Genomic DNA, 18444 nt, shown 5'->3' with positions numbered 1-18444 from the left:
ATTTAATTCATAAGGTCTAGTATAAAGATTTGGGCACACAAGGTCATAGTGTGTGACTGGTTTGCTAAGGCATTCACATTGTGTTGGGTACTGGCATGCAACTCTTTTGTGGGACTGTGTGAGATTAAAATGTTTTTAAAAACTCAAAAAATAGAATTAAGTGTGAAAAGCCCTATAGTAGATTGTGAAATATTCCCAAACGTCATGCAGTTTTATAAACAAAAATTCATTTGATATGAATTGTTTCTGCAAATAATTTTCCTTCCCATTCAAAGATTTGATTAAGTCCTTATAATTCTTGATACAGTCTTTTAAAAGTAACGTTCAAATCATTGTAGGGACAGTGTCTAACAGATAGATCAGAGTATTGATATGCATAAAACAATACATGTTCTCATTTAGGATGTTTTAAGATCATGGGTGCATTGGAAGCGAATTATGCAGCAAGTTCTTTGCTCTATATAACATTATAAATCTGACATTGTTCTTCATTTAAATGTGTCAATGCAAGCAACTTCTCAAAGACACACATCGGTCGAGCAAGGTCTATGTTGGATGTAAATGGGCTTGCAGGCGGTTTATAGTGGTAGTCATGCAAGCTGCATTGCTTTTAGGGTTTGGAAATGCTAAAAGCGTACCATGGTCGCCTAGACACTCTCCGAGTTAAATGAAGTAATTACGGAGAAAATCTATTTTGGAGGTAGCGGGCTTGCGATGACGTTTATACTGGTGGGCATACAAACGGCCTTACTCTAGTGTTCAGGTATGCTAAAAGCGCATTACGGTTTTGCTAGACACTCACTGAGTTGAAGAAGTCAGTGCTGCTATAATTGAAGTCGCGCCATGGTCTTGCTAAATTTATCCAAGGCCGTCCTATGGAGGTGCTGGATGCAGGCAGGGTTAGCCTCTTGCCCCTCATAACTTAATGTTATGCTACTATTAGCCGCTGATACTAACCATTTTAGGAGTAAATAAGCAGCAGTTAACAAACGATGACAAATGTAGAAGGAAATGTACAAATTGTAAGTACTATGTTGACATATGTTGTTGGAGTAAGGTGAAGAATGATAATGGATTGTAAATCTTTGTACATATTCCTCGAATGCATTAAGGGTCTTATTATGAGTTTGGCGGTCCACTTACCGCCAGACTCACGGTGGCGCTCTCCCCACCACCCTATTATGACTAGGGCGGTCAGGCCGCCCTGGGACCGCTGCAACTTGCAGGGAAATGCCATTCTCTGGTGGTTGTGCGGCGGTCCTGATGACACAATATGCTTGGCAGGACCACGGCAGTCCCCCCAAACATATTACAAGTTTCCTCTCCACCACGGTTTTCATGGTGGTGAGCCTGCCATGAAAACTGTGGGAGAGAGGATACAAAGGGGGGCATACAGGGCCCCGTGGTGCCTCACGTAATGTGGATGCACACAGAGGGGCACAACATGTGCCCCCCCTGTGTGCATGCACCCCAGTACCTGCATGGCATGGACTGCAGCAGTCCATGCCATGCAGGTACAGTCTTTGATGTTCCCATTGCGGTGCCTGTTTCATAGGCACCTCCCTGGGAACGCCAAAGAACTGCCCGCCAGCCCAGGAGAAAACCCCTGATCTGGTGGATACTTCCTTCACAGGTTTGGTGGTGCGGGAGTGGGGCGGTCCCACTCCCGCACTGCCAAACTCATAATGAGGACCTAAGTTCTGTGGGGCAAGAGGCTGAGTCAGTGAGCTGCAATTCATGTTTTAATAATGTTTGAATAGCTTCATTTTTGGTGCTGTCTTGTCAAGATGGGGTCATAATGTCAATGGATTACACGAAGCAAGATGCAATAGGGCAGAGAGAGTCATGAGCATTGTATCTGTTTTTATGTATATTATGTGTTTTAATGTTTAGTTTTGTATAAATTTTGCTTTGCAGCCCTGATGAAGTCCTCTTGGAAGGACGAAACTCGTTGGCTGGACTGGATGTTTTTGTATTTGAAGAATAAACGTTGTTGAAGACTCATCTCCATGTCTCTAGTGTATTTATGGAGTATTACAAGAAATCTTTCACCTGTTGTTGACGGATGATTTTGTTTGTGTTGTTGGATATTGGACTCTTTGTTTTGAAATTTCACACTACCTAGATGCCCCAGTAGTACTATGGAAGCACTTCCTGTGCTATGTTTTGGTATACTACTGCAGAGTCATCTACTCAGAGCTCCCAAAGAGACTCATTGATAGACTCCAAAGACTGCAAAGCCAGATCACCATAATGTGAATGAACCTTGGCAAACATGAGCACATCAAAACAAAGCATCACTGAAAATGCTTCACTTGTTCTAGGTGGCAGCGAGGATTATTGATAAGATCCACTACATTGCCCATGAAGCCTAACTATAGAAAGGCCCAAAACATTAGCAATCTCTTGTCCCCACTATTACACCACCAAGAACCTTCAATCCATGACTGCACGCAAAGAGCCTGTAAACCACTCAAAAGAGACTGGTCCTTGTGAGTACAGAGCTCTAAGCCATCGAGTGTTCTGGGCCCACATCTGAAAGCGAATTTATTGAGATTTCTATGCAGCAAAGGGTCTTCATGGCGCTACTTTAAAGATCAATCACTTACAAGCATGCAAAGCGAACACTTTCATTTTAGGTCTTGTGTGCCATGAAGTAACTAAAAAGCGACATGCAGCACTCTAGAAGTGTCGAATCTAAATATTATTGCATATAAGTTTTAAAAAATATTCTAAGTAATTACATTCCTGTTTCCATTGCAGAAGACAACTTTCTTATTGGAGGGAACAGGGCAGCTTTCCAATTACTAAAATCTTGTCTTGGGCTCTGACAGCCTCTGAAAGATATAGGCACCTGCATTCTGTTAGTCAACATTTCACCATATTTTACATACCATGAAACGGTAAAGGTTTCTAAATCATAATGCACATTTCGAGAATGGCATTCTGCCAGTGGGCGTGCGGAGGTATGCATTTCGGTGCAGGTCTGAGCAGGCTGCCAGCATGCAGAGGTGCATGCCCAGGGAGATGCATATCATCCTGCCGCCAATGGTGTACGTAAACACATTACTGTAATTGTTAAAATGCTGCATTGGCCAGGTAGTGCTCTACACAAGCAAGCAGACTCTGCTGGCTTCAGTTCTTGCCGCATGCCGGTGTCATTACATTACCACGAACAGCAGCAAAAAAAATCCTTTTGTGAAATTGCTCTCTTGCTGCAGCGCATAATCAGAACAATTAGTTAATTTTCAATCCCTCTTTCCCTGATTTATTGACCAGTAAACCTGTGCCATTGAAAGGCTCGTGAAATCAGCCATGCGGGTTTATTGTGTTTCTCTCTCTCTCTCTGTAGCCCCATCTCTGCCTTTTCTCAATCGCTTTCTCCCCCTCTCCGCCTCTCACACTCGCCGCTCGCTCCCTCCCTTCAGAACAGCCAGGCACGTGGTTGCAGTGTAGTATATAATTCAGGCGGCGCTGCCCAGCGTCCCTGGCATGGCACCGCGTGGAGCTTTGGTGGTGCGGCAGGAATCATCTAAACACAAAGTCTGACCGCCGCCGAGGGCAGGGAGGAGCCGGACCCCCCCCCCCCCCCCCCCCACAGATCGATACCCGGCTGCGGGGGCTGCACCCCGCTGCAGTGTGCCCACGGGGCAGGGAGGGCACAGCCGGTGTGACTGAGGAGGGGCGGGAGCAACGCATGTCCAATGTACTTTCTCCGGCGCTCTGGAGTCTACGCCGGCAGGATTCGGAGAAGGATGCTGCAACAAGCCGCCCACAGAGGACTCCGGGCATTCTTCTATAAGCTGGGCTTGTTCGTCAGCAGGCACCCCGTCTTCTTCCTCACCGTGCCCTCGGCGCTCAGCCTCATCTTCGGCTTGCTGCTGCTGCACCGCTTCAAGACGGAGACCGACCTGGAGACCCTGCTGGCGCCCAGCCACAGCCTGGCCAAGACGGAGAGGAGCCTGGCCAGCAGCCTCTTCCCGCTGGACCAGTCCAAAGCCCAGCTCTACTCGGACCTGCACACCCCGGGGCGCTACGGCAGGGTCATCCTTCTGGCCAAGCCGGGCGGGAACATCCTGCTGCAGGCGGAGCAGGTGCTGCGCGTGCACCGCTCCGTGCTGGACATGAAGGTGAACTACATGGGATACAATTACACTTTCTCTCACCTGTGCATGTTGGGGAACGAGGACCGGAAGTGCGTGGTGGATGATATCGTGTCAGTGATGGAGGACCTGAGGCAGGCTGCCCTCTCCAATCGGACCACGACCAGGCTGCATGTCAGCTACCCCAGCACCAAACTCAAGGTATGCCCATGCCCTCGCCGCCTGCTGTGGCACACTCAGAGGGGCAGAGCGTTGCACGTGACCTGAACTCTTAAGAGCAATGTAACTTACCCCATTGTGCCCCTGTTTATTTATAGGAGGTGGGGTCGACATTTTTTGCAACCAATAAAACCTCAATCCTTGGGATCAGAATTTATCAGGAGTGATAAACGGCACATGTTGTAACTTTTTGTAGAATAACATTAACTTTTGGTTCTTGTTGCACCAACATCTGCCTGTGATGGTGAACAGTGCACACTCTTTCCCCTTATAAAGTGCCGCAGGTTTGACCTGGAGGAGTTTACTGAAGAGCGAGGGCCCAATCACACCTGATAATTACCGGTTGCGGTAAACTGCACACACATCGGAATTCTGACCACTCATTATCAGAACCATAGATGTGGACAGTTTTCCAAGAATCCAAATTGTGGTGGGTAGTTAGTAAGTAAAGATTACCACAAATTATGCATTCTAAGTTTTATGTGAAATATAATCACCTATTCTCTAAGACAGAGTGGTCTGGAGGGATCGAGGCAGTCCGTTGAGTCCTCCTAACAATAGTATAACGCTCATAAGAACTGTCTGTCCCTGGTGTGTGGGACGGACACAGTGAGTGGAGAGTACACCGGATGCGAACTAACTTAGTTTACGGGCTAGAGCCCTCGCCCACCTGTTGGGTGGCATGCTTCATCATCGGGCCCCTCCTGGCACCTTCCTATGGTGCAAGCGACTACGCAATTGGTGTTTTTTTATTTTTTATGGCAAGCTTATAGGAAGATTTTCTGATGGCTTTATAGCTATGTCACTTATATGATATCTCAAGAGTGAAGATTGTGTGCAGAGGGGATTTAAAAAGCGACAACAGATCCAAATACAACTTAAAGTACATAAACCAGAGACATCAGATTCACAAAACAGTTTGTCTCTTAAAAGTAGGCCTGGCCTAAAATTCCGTTCCGCTTGCGGAAATTGCGATAATTTGACATTTTCGCGTTCCGCGGATAGCGCGAAAATGTAAAAATTTCCGCAATCCGCATTTTACCGGAAATTTTTTGCTTGCTCGCGCTGTAAAATAATACATTCTCGCGTGCGCGCGATCGCCTTACCTGAATCCCCGCGTTCGCCGACAAGTATTCCCGATCCGGTTGCGTTCTCCACGAGATGTTGGATTGTTGGTAGCCATTTGCGCTGTCTCGCGACAGTTCGCGCCCGCAGTAACGTCATTCGTCGCGCGATCACTTCTTTCTTCTCGCGATCATGCACCGCGAGACAAGTGAAAACAAGATGGCCGCGCCCGCGAGCAACCGCATGGGTAAGTTGGCGAGCCGCGACCATGCAGAAAATACCGCGAATGGGCGGGAAAAAAACTTCCGCATCTTCGCGATATTTCTGCTTGTTTGCAGAGATTTTTAACATTTTCGCGATAATTTGCGAAAGTGAATTTCGCAAATTCCGCCCACCCCTACTTAAAAGCCCATCATCTGGCAGCTGTAAATTTGTAAAAAAGGAAATTAGGTGCATTGGGTATTAGGAGATAATTTGCGAAGGGGCCCCACGAAATTTTGGATGCCTAGGGGCCTCCACAGTATTTAATCCCGCACTGGTTTTAATCCATTTCTTTTGTGGGCACTGAACCCATCCCTACATTTGAAACGTCCTTCTATCTCCGTAGAAGTACTTTAATTTGGTATGGTTGTGGTGGTACTTTTATTTGTTAATTGCTGCCTGGTTGGGGACTCCAAGTCCCAGGAATCCTTGCTCTCCCTGGAGGGAGGAGTGTTCAAGCCCCACGCGCTACAAGAAGCACGGAGAACACCCGTGGCGCAGGATGTGCCCGGGCAGAGCCTGTGCCAAAGGCGGGCCCGTCCTTGCCCGTCATTGCCAGGAAGAGGCAGGGCAGGGCCACCCTCTTTGATCTCGATTTTCGACGTAAATCAAGGGTAAGACTTTGTTGTATTTTGGCCATACTGCCCATCCAGTAACTTACTTCGTGCAACCACGTGCTACTATCTGGTTATCTTGTAGTGCAGCCCAAGGAAGCTCTCTTGAGAACAGTATCTGCTCTGATGAACAGGGCAGTGCCTTAAATCACCTCATCGTTAGGGAAGAGTTTTGATTTCCATTCATCCATTGCAGTGGACTGGGCTGTCTTCGGCGCCCCCTATGCCAATTCCATCTTGACTGCTGCATGACTGTGTCTACCTGATCCCATTTACAGTGATTCTAAGGGGTGGGGTCAAACGGTTAGCTTCACCTGCATGTGTATGGGCTCAATCAACCTTTCCGGTCTATTCATTAGTCACACTGCTTATAAGCTCTCCTGATTGTCTGTTGGTTTGTTGGATATGTGTGTGTGTGGTAGCATTGTGGTTCCTCTAAGGTTGAAATATGGGGAAAAGCACTTGTGTTGCCAAGCAGTCTCGTCTCCAAGTAAACATTTCTTTCCCCCCCCCCTCCCAACTTCCATTGACAGAATGTTACAGAGGGCTATAGGTGCTGTCACAACAGACATAGAACTCACTGAAAGGTGTCTGTCAATAACTCCATATCTCTTTCCTCCGCTGACAGTCTCGCCTACTCCCAAAACTACTTCTATAGTCCCTTCAACCATGGAGAATGTGTCTCCACCCTCCCCACAACAAGAAGATGCACCGACAATTGTAAACTGACAGGGGGACGTTGCTTCGGGCACTCACAAGAATGGGAAGCCAAGGCAAGCAAGTGGGGGGGCACCCAAAAGTAAGAAAGCCAAAGGGGGGCCCTAATATTAGCGCCAAACCTACGGTCAACCCAAATGTAACCTTAGAACGCACTGGTTATACCTGTACAGACCTGAATTATCCACCCTGGGCTCAGAGCCTATTAGCAGACCTGCTGATCCAACTCAGAGTTATTGTGAAGGAAGAAGTTGCTCCCCTAGTTGATCGTATACACAATCTGGCAACTATGGGGGATTCAAGGCAACCACACTCTTGCACTAACACAATACAAACTGTATTGAGGGAGAGTGACTGCAGCTGCCAGGTAGACCTTTCAAGTAGGATACCCCCAGACAACCCAGTGACACTTATGATCCAAGACCCTTCTAGTCACATGAACACTAGCCATGGTAGTAATCGCACCCTCCAGAGTCCTGGTGTACAGCAGGGGCAAGATCATACCACGCATCTAGCCACTAGGAAATCCTATTGTGAGGCTGGGAACAATGTTACAACCCACACCATGCGGAGTACACATCAAAGTTGCTTGTCAGCCTTTTCACTGTAAATATACCTATGTCACGTTTTGTCTGAAATACACAAGAAAGGAGTTTAAAAGAAATCAGCAATAATGACTGTGCAATCATTAAGTAATGTAAAATATGAACATAACTGGCAATTTTAGGATTTGTATGTGTGTGACCCATTTTTTAGACCAAATATTTTTGATGCGAGTAGTTTAAGTTGAGCTGTTTTCTGAGGGTGAAGCCTGTCCCAATAAATTAACGAATTCGTGATTTTGAGTCATTTTGAAAAGTCATCAAAAAAGGTGAATTATTTTGAGATGTAAATTTTCTTTCTGGACAACTTACATTCCAAAAACACATTCCTAGAGGGAGAGCGAGACTTTTAGTCAGTGTAGTATTCTATGTCTAGGTAGTTCGGAGGGAGGAAGGAATAGAACATTATGGTACAAAGGAATAACATAAAGAAGAGAAAATGACATTATGAATAAAAACAGAAATATTACGAACATTTAATGGAAAATGAGCCACAAGAGAAAATCCAGACAACAGACTTGGCCACATCCACATTCTATTTTTTCTCCTAAGATCAAATTAAATTTATAGATAAATGCATTTCCAAGGGCAAACATTAAATCCTTCTCCACAGAGTCAGGATTGGTTGGATTTTACCAGAGCAAATGGGATTTGATCCTGCAGGAAATCCTTGCTCTTGAGGGAATTCCCATGTAAGAATGAATAAGGGGAGCTTCTATGTGTATATTGGGAGGTGCTCTTTGACAGACATGTGCAGGCTCGTGTGGTGGTGTACATGAAACAAGTATTTGGAGGTAGTTCCCCCCTCATTGCAAATTTACTTCTAAAAGGGAAGAGTAAAGTTTTCAAGTTAATTTTGAACACACTTTGGGACAGAGACGGTTGGTGTGTCAGATATAAGACATGATCCGTACAAACTGCAATGAGATAAAATCATAAATAAATAAAAATAAAATCCTGTACTGAACAGGAAAATAATCTCCTCCTATTATGGATGGAAAAACAAGAAATTTGTGGAGCCAAAAATTGATCTGTTTTGCCCATATCGACTCTTGGCCCAAAGTAAAGATGTAGGAAATGTCCTCCGGCATTGAGAGAAATCGTGCAAAACATAGTTGAGATTAGAAGAGAATAAACTGGGGGACTTTGTCTAGGAGTTTTAAGTATGCGGGGGAAAAATTAGAAAAAGTGCTGCATAGGGCAAGTTTGATACACGAGATAGACTGTCTCAAGTCTTAATTAAAAGACTCCGATAGACTGCTTTCTAAATAGCAAACGAGTTAAGTCCATTTCATTTATCTGCAAGTCAATTTCAATTGTATCCACCGAGACCATTCTCTCCGTCAACCAGAATAGAAAGTTATTTTGCAGTGACTCACAGCTTGTAGTGCCCATTTACTGTGATCCATCCGAGCATAATATGCTGCTAGCTTTGTATGTGGCACTATTACTGCTCTTTTTTCACCAATGGCCTTCCAGATTCATAACTCAGTTTTCTTTATGTGAAAAATCTCAATGTTCATATGTATGACCCGGTCATCGAGTTATGGCAAAGGTTTGCTTTGGAGAATGGTGAGAGTAAGAAAGGACAAAAGTTTTTTGTTGGTATTGCAACTGAAAGTCCCACAGTGCAAGCCTTTGGGCTCTTGGTTGTTTGAAGGTTATTGTGGGCTCGGGGGTTTTGGTATCCTTGCCAAAGTTTGCATCAAATATGTCTGAATTGCATGCCTTGTTTGTTGGCTTTGTGGGGGGGATTCGTTTTGGTGGGTTGTTTCTTCTCTTAAGGAACTTCAAGCAACTCTCCCTGGAGCCCTTTTCCTCCTTTCTTTAGGAATGCACATTCTCATTAACTCAGCATGTGCTAGAGTTGAAAGATTTTCTGCAAGTCTTCCCCAGGTATTGTAGGCATGGCCTCTCAGGAACATCCCCCCTTTAGATAATTTAAACCCATTTCAGTCACCAGGGAACAATCCTTCCTATTATCCAGCAGACTCCTTCTGCCCAGTAGATAGGTTAACTTGAGCTCCACTGTAGTATTTAAGGCTAACGTCGGTTACCTCCAATGTTGACTGAGGGTATTGAGTTCACGGAGAATTAACACAATACTTCTTAGGGTATTTTTACTTCCTTCTTACTATGGTACAGTAGAGGATAGATTCTACGTTTGTCCTTTTTGAAGATTTCAGAAAAGTGGTTATTAGTTCCCAAGGAATTTCTTCCATTTCTGCCGGAATTCCCATTGGCACCCCTTCTTCTCTCTCCTTCTGAGCAATAGCGATTCCCTAGTCATTCTCCAGGTTGTAGGTCCAACCTTTAAAGACCCTACTCCTTTCTAAAAGTCTTTATATCACTTAGTGCTTGTTTATTGCCAGATTCTCTGCACAATTCATTTGCAGTGGTTTGAGAGTGGGTTGATTGAGGGCTGAAAGTGAGTGTTTTTGAGGGAAAGCCTTTGACATCAACTGGTGAGACTAGTAATAATTATCTGTGCTGTTTGTTGGGGTTGCTTCCTATAAAACATTCTCTGTAATATTCCTTTGCCTTCACTTATCAAGGACATGGACATCATGAAAGAAATTGCAAAGAGTGGCTTACATGTGAGGGTTTGTTGGGGTCTGAGTAAGGGTAGAGACTAGGGGATGATGTTGGGCCTAGTAACTAAGAGTACTCCTTGTCACTGGCAGGCAACATCTAGAAGGAAGGATCTTGGGCTTGGTTTTGGTCCTGCAGTCCGGTGCTATCGATTACAGGGACTAGCCAGAGGCCAGGCTCTGCTGCCAACCCCTGTTGTCCATGGCCAAAGTTTGGGTGAAATGCGGCAGGTGGGTAGCTGTAGTGATGTTATTGTTAGGTGTTGAAACAAGGTGAAAACTAACATTTAAGAACCAGAAAACCACTGAAGTTCGCCAATTACAGTTTACTGAGCTAACTGTAACTTACGCTGCCATCATGCACTGCCTATGACTTCACATATAACATCAATCATGACATATAAAATTACATTGTTAAAGACTTCACTTGGGGTGGCTGCAGGGCCTGGCTGCAACCTGCAAGCGAACGGCCTACCCCCTTCCACATGGCCTTTGACTTATAGTGTATTATTGTCACCAGAACCCCTCAATGGCAATATAGGCCCATATTACACATTGTGTTTTATATATAAAAATGAAAAACCTTTTTTCATGGTCACCACAGATTTTGTGCTTTTTTCTATACCCTATTTTTTCTGGCTTTCGAGCTCTATGCAGTTCACCACTGAAAGTATCCAAGTGCCCGCACTTTCCCTCTGAAATATGTACTGTATTTTGAAACTTGCAATTTGGCCTATTTAACTTTCCCCTTAAATACATTGGAAGTGGTGGTTAAAATACACCTATGACAGGGAAGTTCAATTTCTTTTGTGGGATGCATGGTGGATTTACACCACCCACAAATATCACGAAAATATATATCTGCCAGGAGCACCACTGTACTCTGGCCGGTCTGTAGTGTGAATGCACCGCAGGGAAAAATACCTTTGCCATGTATGCTATTTTTACATATTTATAAGTCATCCCTAGAGTGTTTCTTGAAAGCCTATGGTAAGAACAACAATTGGTCATGACATACCTCTTCCCAAAGAGGCACAAAACTCTAAAAATCATCCATCAAATCAATCCTCAAACAAGGCTTGCAAACAAATGGAGGAATAAGACCCTCTCAAACAATACACCAGAGAGAAAGACAAGAGACAACTGATTTATAAAGACAAAATCTTTTTTATATATATGTCATTAGAAAATGAGCATAGTCCATAAAGCATTCAACAATAGACGGTTGTCAAAAAGGAAGTGCAGAAAAAGTGGTCATGTTCAAAGTGGATGAAGAAAGAGAAAAGATTAGAAAGAAACTAATCGAGAAACAAAGTCCCATAATTCATAAACAACCATGGTTGGGTTTGTTTTGAAATGACTATACCAGTTAGGTATGTTTACCACACTATTTGTAGTGTATTATTATATGACCATCTCGCAAGAATGATGCTGTTGTTTTAAAATGCACCATTCAACTTTCAAAAAGAGCAGCATAAAGTATTCCAGGCAAAAAAATAAGAAATGTCGACGTTTCGACCTGTCTTAGGTGTTGAGGGTAGGTTGCAAACTCCGCATGCCGGTCTTCTTTTATTGTCCTGATGAAGGTGGTTTAGTCATTTAAAAAAAATCCAACCATTGTTTTTATGAATTATGGTATTTTGTTGGTAAGTGATATAAAAGGTGGTGTGAGAATTTAGAATTAGGAGGCAAAATTTCTCCAATCATCGGCTAGTGCACACAGCAAATCAAGCACATACGCCATCACCTCCTCCAACATTCGTCGACCTAGAAAAACTACATCTGTAAAAGAAGGAACTGCTGCAAGAAAACATACCTGATTCCTGACCCTTTGCTAGAAGACGACTCACCCAAGGGCTCCTATATGCTGCTGGCCCCCAGGCATTGAAGCTGCTCTGCAACGCAGGGACAACCCGCCTTGTTTGTCCGCATTCCACTCCATCATGGACAGCCTCGGATCTGTTGGCTGCCTTCATAAATGTGCAAAATTATATTTCACAACAGTACTGACCGGCATCATTAGGCACTGGAAGACAAAGGACCTTATTTAGAGTTTAGCGGATGCGCAATATTATCCCAAAGGTAGGGGTTGTACTGCCTGTCCTTATGAGAGTGCATAGAGGCCCTTCAGGATATACACCATCTTTAGGCAGATATACCGCATCCAACAAACTCTGTAAAAGCCCCTAGTTTCCTGTTTCCCCCTCCCATCCATTTGAATTCCTTTCACTGTGGATTCCTTGCACTCCCTTACCTGCCTGTTTGGGGTCAAGCAATTTGGGGCCACATCAATGGGTAGGAAAGCACTATAGAAATGGTACAATAAAATAAAATAAAACACTTCCTCTCCATGATTTATAAATGAACCAAACATGTTTTTTCTTTCTTCACTGCATATGTTAACAATGCGGCAAAGCTAAATTGTCTAAAGCATGGATGCAGATAAGGGTCAAGGAACAAATAATGGGCAGCTTTCCTTGGCTGGACAGGAGTGCTTCAGGAGGACTAGTGTTCTCCTGCCATTCACATAATAATAATAAAAATGATGATGATAATTATCTATGTTTATATATTGCTTCATACTACGCTGCTGCTGTTTCCATTACCTAATTTATGATGCTCAGTTTACTGTCATCAAAGTATGAAAGGCTGAGGATGACTGGCCGGGATGTAATTTTTTGTCAGCAGCGAGCATTCCGGTCACGGATGTTCCTTGAGTCATAATGTGCAGGAGAAAAGAGCCCTTTCATGACTTCACCTGATTGACTGTTTTTCAGCCTTCATCAGCAGCTAATCAGAATGGACTTAATAGAGTGACCAATTCTGCTGGTCAGTAGCTCAGATCTTCATATTGGTAGCATTACATCAAATTAATTGGGATTCTCCATTGACTGTTCTCTCTTCCTGCCATTTGCCCTTGGTGGATGGAGGTAATTTGCGTTTGCATGCCAGAGAGGCAGATCATGTAGCTTTTTAGTGCTTTCAACAGTAGCCAATGAGAATGAGCTTTACAGAGAGACCTATACTGATTAGTCAAAATGTGTCCTATCTAAATAGTGCAAATAAACATCCAGGAATTGTAGGCAGTCTGATTGGCTACCCTGAAACTAAGTAGAATTGAACCTTTGTCTGACCATTGTGATTGGCATCAAATGAACCAATCCCAATAGGTGGGGCAGGTGCACCTTCCTATACTGGCTTTGTGATCCAGGGAGATGATTGGTCCATGTTGAGTCCCTGCACATATGTGTGGTGGGTACATTTGGTGGCACTAAAATCTGTATTATTGCTTAGCACCTGCAAATGTTGAAATATGCATCTTTCATCTCTTTCATATTCTGGAAATTACCTACTCCTGGTATTCCCTTCTATCCAGATTTTTGGTTTACCTCATCTACTTAAATTATTTAATGAGCAAAATAATAATACCCATTTTATCTAACAAAATACATGGCGCTTCCCCACTGAAGTAACATACAGAAACGTTTTTCTCTTTTAATGTAACCAATATTTGACCAATTCCGAGAGTAATTTCAAGGCCAACGGGCCGAACAGAATCATTTTGAATTTTAAGGATGCCAGGCTTCTGCTAAAAAATGGTAGGTGCCACACCCGCCAATCTCACAGCTCTCACTTAGATGTGGGGGAACCACAGGATTCAATTGGTGAAGCCTCTGCTGGCTCGCTGGAATTGCTATGGGATCTCTGGAACTGATGGCCCATCCACCGCTGGACTGCTAGGTCAGGATGATGGTCACCGCTCCTTATTTAGGGCATTGCGACTATCACTGGATGCGAGACCTGGTGGTCCTGGGTCAAATAAACAAACAATAGCCCAAATGCACACGAAGTACACTACTTTTTTCCCTTCAGGTTTTGTTTTAGAAACATTAAAAATGTTGTCATATACAGCAAATAAACATGGATCCCTATTGGCAAACTACATGCCTACAATGTATTTACTATAACAACACATGCAAGCTGCAGTAAGATACCGTGAGGCAGATAGGAATCTCAAAATATAGTGGGCGGTTCTACTCCAAGAACCCGGGGGCCAGGGCCACCACTGACTTGACCAACCAGTGGGCCTCCAACCGAGGTCTAAATTATTACATAATTTTTTTTTCTCTAATATAGATATTGATTTGTTGGAAAATATCGGTAATGAGACCGACTTCATTTGTACCCACATTTATATAATACAATCATTATGGTGGTTCCACCAGCTTATCTATTGTCCCCAAACTGCTTTCTCTTTTTAGAACTTCTTTATTTTGGAGATTCATCTGGGTCTCATCCACCATAGGATTCTTCATATAGACATTGAAAGAAAGGAGAAATAATGGCGTGGGCATAGAAATTGCATTATGTGAGCTCACTTCCTATGCCAACTTCGTGCTTTGTTTAAAACTTACAGGCCCAATGTTGTTTCTTCCTTCTACAATTTTGACTTTGTTTCTATTAGCACTGTTAGACCTGGCATATCTTGGCGTGATTACCCCTGACTTTTTGCCTCTACCACCTTTTCTTTTAGACGCTTTGGGTACTTTGCCACTGCTAATCAGTGTCAAAGTACCAGTGTTCCCTATGTAAAATGTAATGGAGATTGGTTGGCCATGATTGGTATGTTTGCCTTACTAGTAAAAGTCCCTAGTGATGTGCACTGTGTGTGCAAGGGCTAGTAATGCAAGGGCGCACAGAGTAGGGAACTCAGGCCTTCAGTGTAGGGCCTGGGTGCAGAATGCTAAGTTAGCATGTTGTCCTGACAAGTGCCTGACTTTCCCTTTTACAAACACATTGGGCACCCCGGTGGTAGATCCCAGGTAACCCCTGGGCAGGGTGCAGTGTAGGTAAAAGGCAGGACATATACTGAAGTGGGTGCTATGTTCTGACAGTTAAAAACTCTCCATTTCGATTTTCACTGCTGAAAGGCCATTCTGCCCATAGGACAGAATGGGGGAGGCTGGATGTTGTCTTTGTTGGCCTAGTTTCCTGTCAGTTTATAATGGGAAGGTGAAGTTTAGTATGTGTGAACTCACAGTGTTATAACACATCTTTATGTAAAGGTGGTGTTGTCACTGTGTGTTCATAAGCCACTCTTTAGAAAGTGGCTGAGTTTTGTGCTCTGAGCTTTTCTGTGTGTCTCTGAAATGTGGTTTGTCTGTCTGGAACTAAAAGGGGAAAGGAGCAAGTAAATGGCACTAGGCTGTCCTGCATCTGGAGAGTAGGGGGAGGAGAAGCCCGGGAGGTGAAAAGGCCTAAGCTGGTGCTATAAACCAATTGACCCATCTCCTGCTGAGTGATTGAGGATCCAGACCCCCAGTATCAAAGGGAGAGAGGTGACACTGGGAGGGAAACACCCAGAACTGATTTGGGGAGGGGTAAGGGACCCCTGAGCACATACGAACTTCAAAGACATTGAGGGGTAGAACTAGGAGAGTTGAAACCCTGAAAGTGGGGAATAAAACAGATATGGATTGAGACTGTAAAGGCTTGGACCCATTCTGTGGTCAAGAGGAACCTCTGCTAAAGAAGGAGCAACTGAAGAGACTGCTGTGGATAGACCAATCCTTGCTTTGTGATCTGGGGCTGGTCTGCAGTTTGCTGTTCTAACTAAGGGAGAGGCTGTTGGGACTGTGTTTAAAGGTGCTGGGTCCCCCTGCTTGAAGAAGACTGTGCTGTGTCAGTGCAAGTCATTGGGCACTCAGAGTCACCTGCAGCGGCCTTGACCGGCAGCCTCGGAAGAGCTGAGCTACCGGCCGAGTCCGCCGCATCTCGTGACAGAGTCCTGTTTCAAGGCCCAAGTCGCTGACATCGGGGAGGAGAGTGGGGTCGCGCCCCCCAGGTAACGTGGATCAACACCTGGGGTGGGGTGCGGGCCCGTAGGGACACTCTGTCGGCCTCCCAGATCAGTCAGCTGCGCGAGTCATTGCTTCGGCTCGGATCCCGGCCCGTGCTGACCCAGGGAGGGGCAGTGCTGGGGCCGGAGTGGGAAGCAGTACTTTTGTGTCATCATTTGATCCATAATGGGGGCACTGTTAACGGAGCACGTAAAACTGTCGTATTACACTTTGCATTATTGCTGCTAAGGAACTCTCGAACTGTCGTATGACGCCTGACCTCATTTGTGCCTGAAGAACTACATGCTTGGTGTGCTACGCATTTAGTTACTTTTCCCTTGCAGGTTACTTGAGTGTAACGTGGCGCATTGCAATATTTCTTCAGTGCACAGTGTCTGATTGTAGCGTGACGCATTGCTTTATTTCTTCCTGGTACAGGGCATGCTGGTCGTGATACACATTGCATTATTCTTTCAATTGCAAAGTACATGACTGTGGCGCTACGTATGGCATTATTTCTCTGCTGCACAGTATAAGAGAATATCGTTATGCTTTGCAGTATTTATTTCCTTTTGCAACGTGTGTGGTTCTAGCAATACGACTGGCCTAAACTTTTGGAAGCGGTTAGAAGTGAGCTTAACTGTTGGTTAGAAGATGTGGTTGGGTTTAGAACCTACCAACCCACCGGAAAGAATACTACCCATTCTTGTATGTTGATTTTGTATCGTGTGGTCGTATCGTATAATTTCTTATATAAAGATTACACTCATTTTATCAAAACTCGTGTGGAGTCTATTTGTGGTGACATCATGGGGTTACTGTGAGCGTGGTTGCACATACTGAATACTCGTGCCTTGGAGATAAGCCTGGCTGCTCGTGCCAAGCTACTAAGGGTGTGAGCAAGGCTATCTCAGACAGTGTCCTTAGTTAGCCTAACATTGAAGCGAGGGGTCGGAGACGCCCGCCTCCAGCATTTGGTGGCATCGGTAAGCGATAAGGACCCCCACTTCCAACAAGCACATTATAACAATGAAAGAGAGGTCGGTGGCATAGTGTAGGTATTTTTAAGATATTCATGGTGGCAGCTCGCATTAATATAAGCATGTAAACAAATATGTATTTAATGGTGAACCTAAAACAATTGCAATTATTTTGTTATGACCTTACATGTAAGCTTAGTTTTACCAGTTTTAAAATGTAACCGTAATTCAGGCAGATCTAAACATATTGCTGTGTCTGGATTTGATTTGGGCTGTATGTTATCCAGAGGGGTTTATTGCGACGTTTTTCAAACTGGAAAATGTACACATATAAACCATTGTCGATTTAGTTCATTTGATATTTATGGCTTACCTGGATGTATATAACATTTTATTTTTTGATTTATGTAAGCAATGTAAAAAAATTTACTATATACACTACTTGCTGAACCGTCTAAGCGGCAGTTAAACTGCCATTGTGAATGTTCCACGACCATTCATGCCTGAGGCAACAATGAAAACACTTACAACAAGGCAAGTTCTTCCCACAGCATTGCAATAAATAGCAAGTAAAAATGGAGCAGCAGGAACATACTGTGCGTACAATGTCATTAACTGCATTACCTCCTAGAAAAGGAAACGCCAGTCAATAGACTAAAGCTTCATTCACACATTTTTTGTAAAACAAGGTTGTGAACATATTCACAAGAGCATTTTGCAATCTGCAGATATTGCACCAGCACAGATAATAGCATCATACAATAGATAACAAAACACAACCATGAAGCCAATCAAAGCAATATAGTAGTAAAAATATTTAAAGGAAAACCCATAGTCATGAAAGAGTACATCACAATACTTGTTCAAGATTCCATGGCATTCCTTCCTACTCTTTGTTTTTCATACTCCTGGAGCAGTTCTTCCTCACTATGTTCTGATAGGATGACTTGTATCCTTACAATACTTGCATTCGGCAAACTACTTTTTGTAGCGCTCACTGTGAGTGCATGTGTTTTCCTGATCTCTCTTTTGCGTGCTTCTTTGCCCTGTTCTCCATGTTGCCTCAAACCCCTGTCCCCTATACCCCTCTACCCCCGCTGCTCCTGCTGTTCGATAGCTTTGGCTTCCTTCCGTCCACCCCCATCCAAACCTTCGTTACTTTGCAACCCTTCACCATCATTACGTTACATTTTTATTACAATAATAATAACAATATTTTTAAGGGCCCAGAAACCACAATGTGCTTTTGGACCTCTTCTTGTGCTTTAAAAAAACACTTTCATGCATATTTTTTAACGTGCAAGTCCACGATTCGTTTCTGCCATCTTCGGCTGATAAATTTTAAAAAAGCAAAATGCCCACCGTGTGATGACTAATATGCAAATACATGTGATCATGCAGCAGCCTGTGGCATAAAGATGAATACTGTTGGACCTGACATCCTTGGCCTGG

General features: G+C 44.0%; 1 protein-coding gene across 1 annotated transcript in view; it reads left to right on the top strand.

Annotated features, from left to right (window-relative positions):
- The first annotated feature begins 3674 nt into the window (after positions 1 to 3674).
- The window catches only part of PTCHD4 (patched domain containing 4), a 371115-nt gene continuing 356345 nt past the window's right edge, over positions 3675 to 18444 (top strand). Inside the window, exon 1 of the mRNA XM_085610582.1 lies at positions 3675 to 4304. Within this exon, the coding sequence (XP_085466708.1) occupies positions 3705 to 4304 (600 nt within the window). The 5' untranslated portion in view covers positions 3675 to 3704. The remainder of the gene's footprint in view (positions 4305 to 18444) is intronic.

This window comes from Triturus cristatus, chromosome 6 (assembly GCF_964204655.1).
Source record: "Triturus cristatus chromosome 6, aTriCri1.1, whole genome shotgun sequence".
Taxonomy (NCBI): domain Eukaryota; kingdom Metazoa; phylum Chordata; class Amphibia; order Caudata; family Salamandridae; genus Triturus; species Triturus cristatus.
This window is presented reverse-complemented; position numbering and strand designations above follow the sequence as displayed.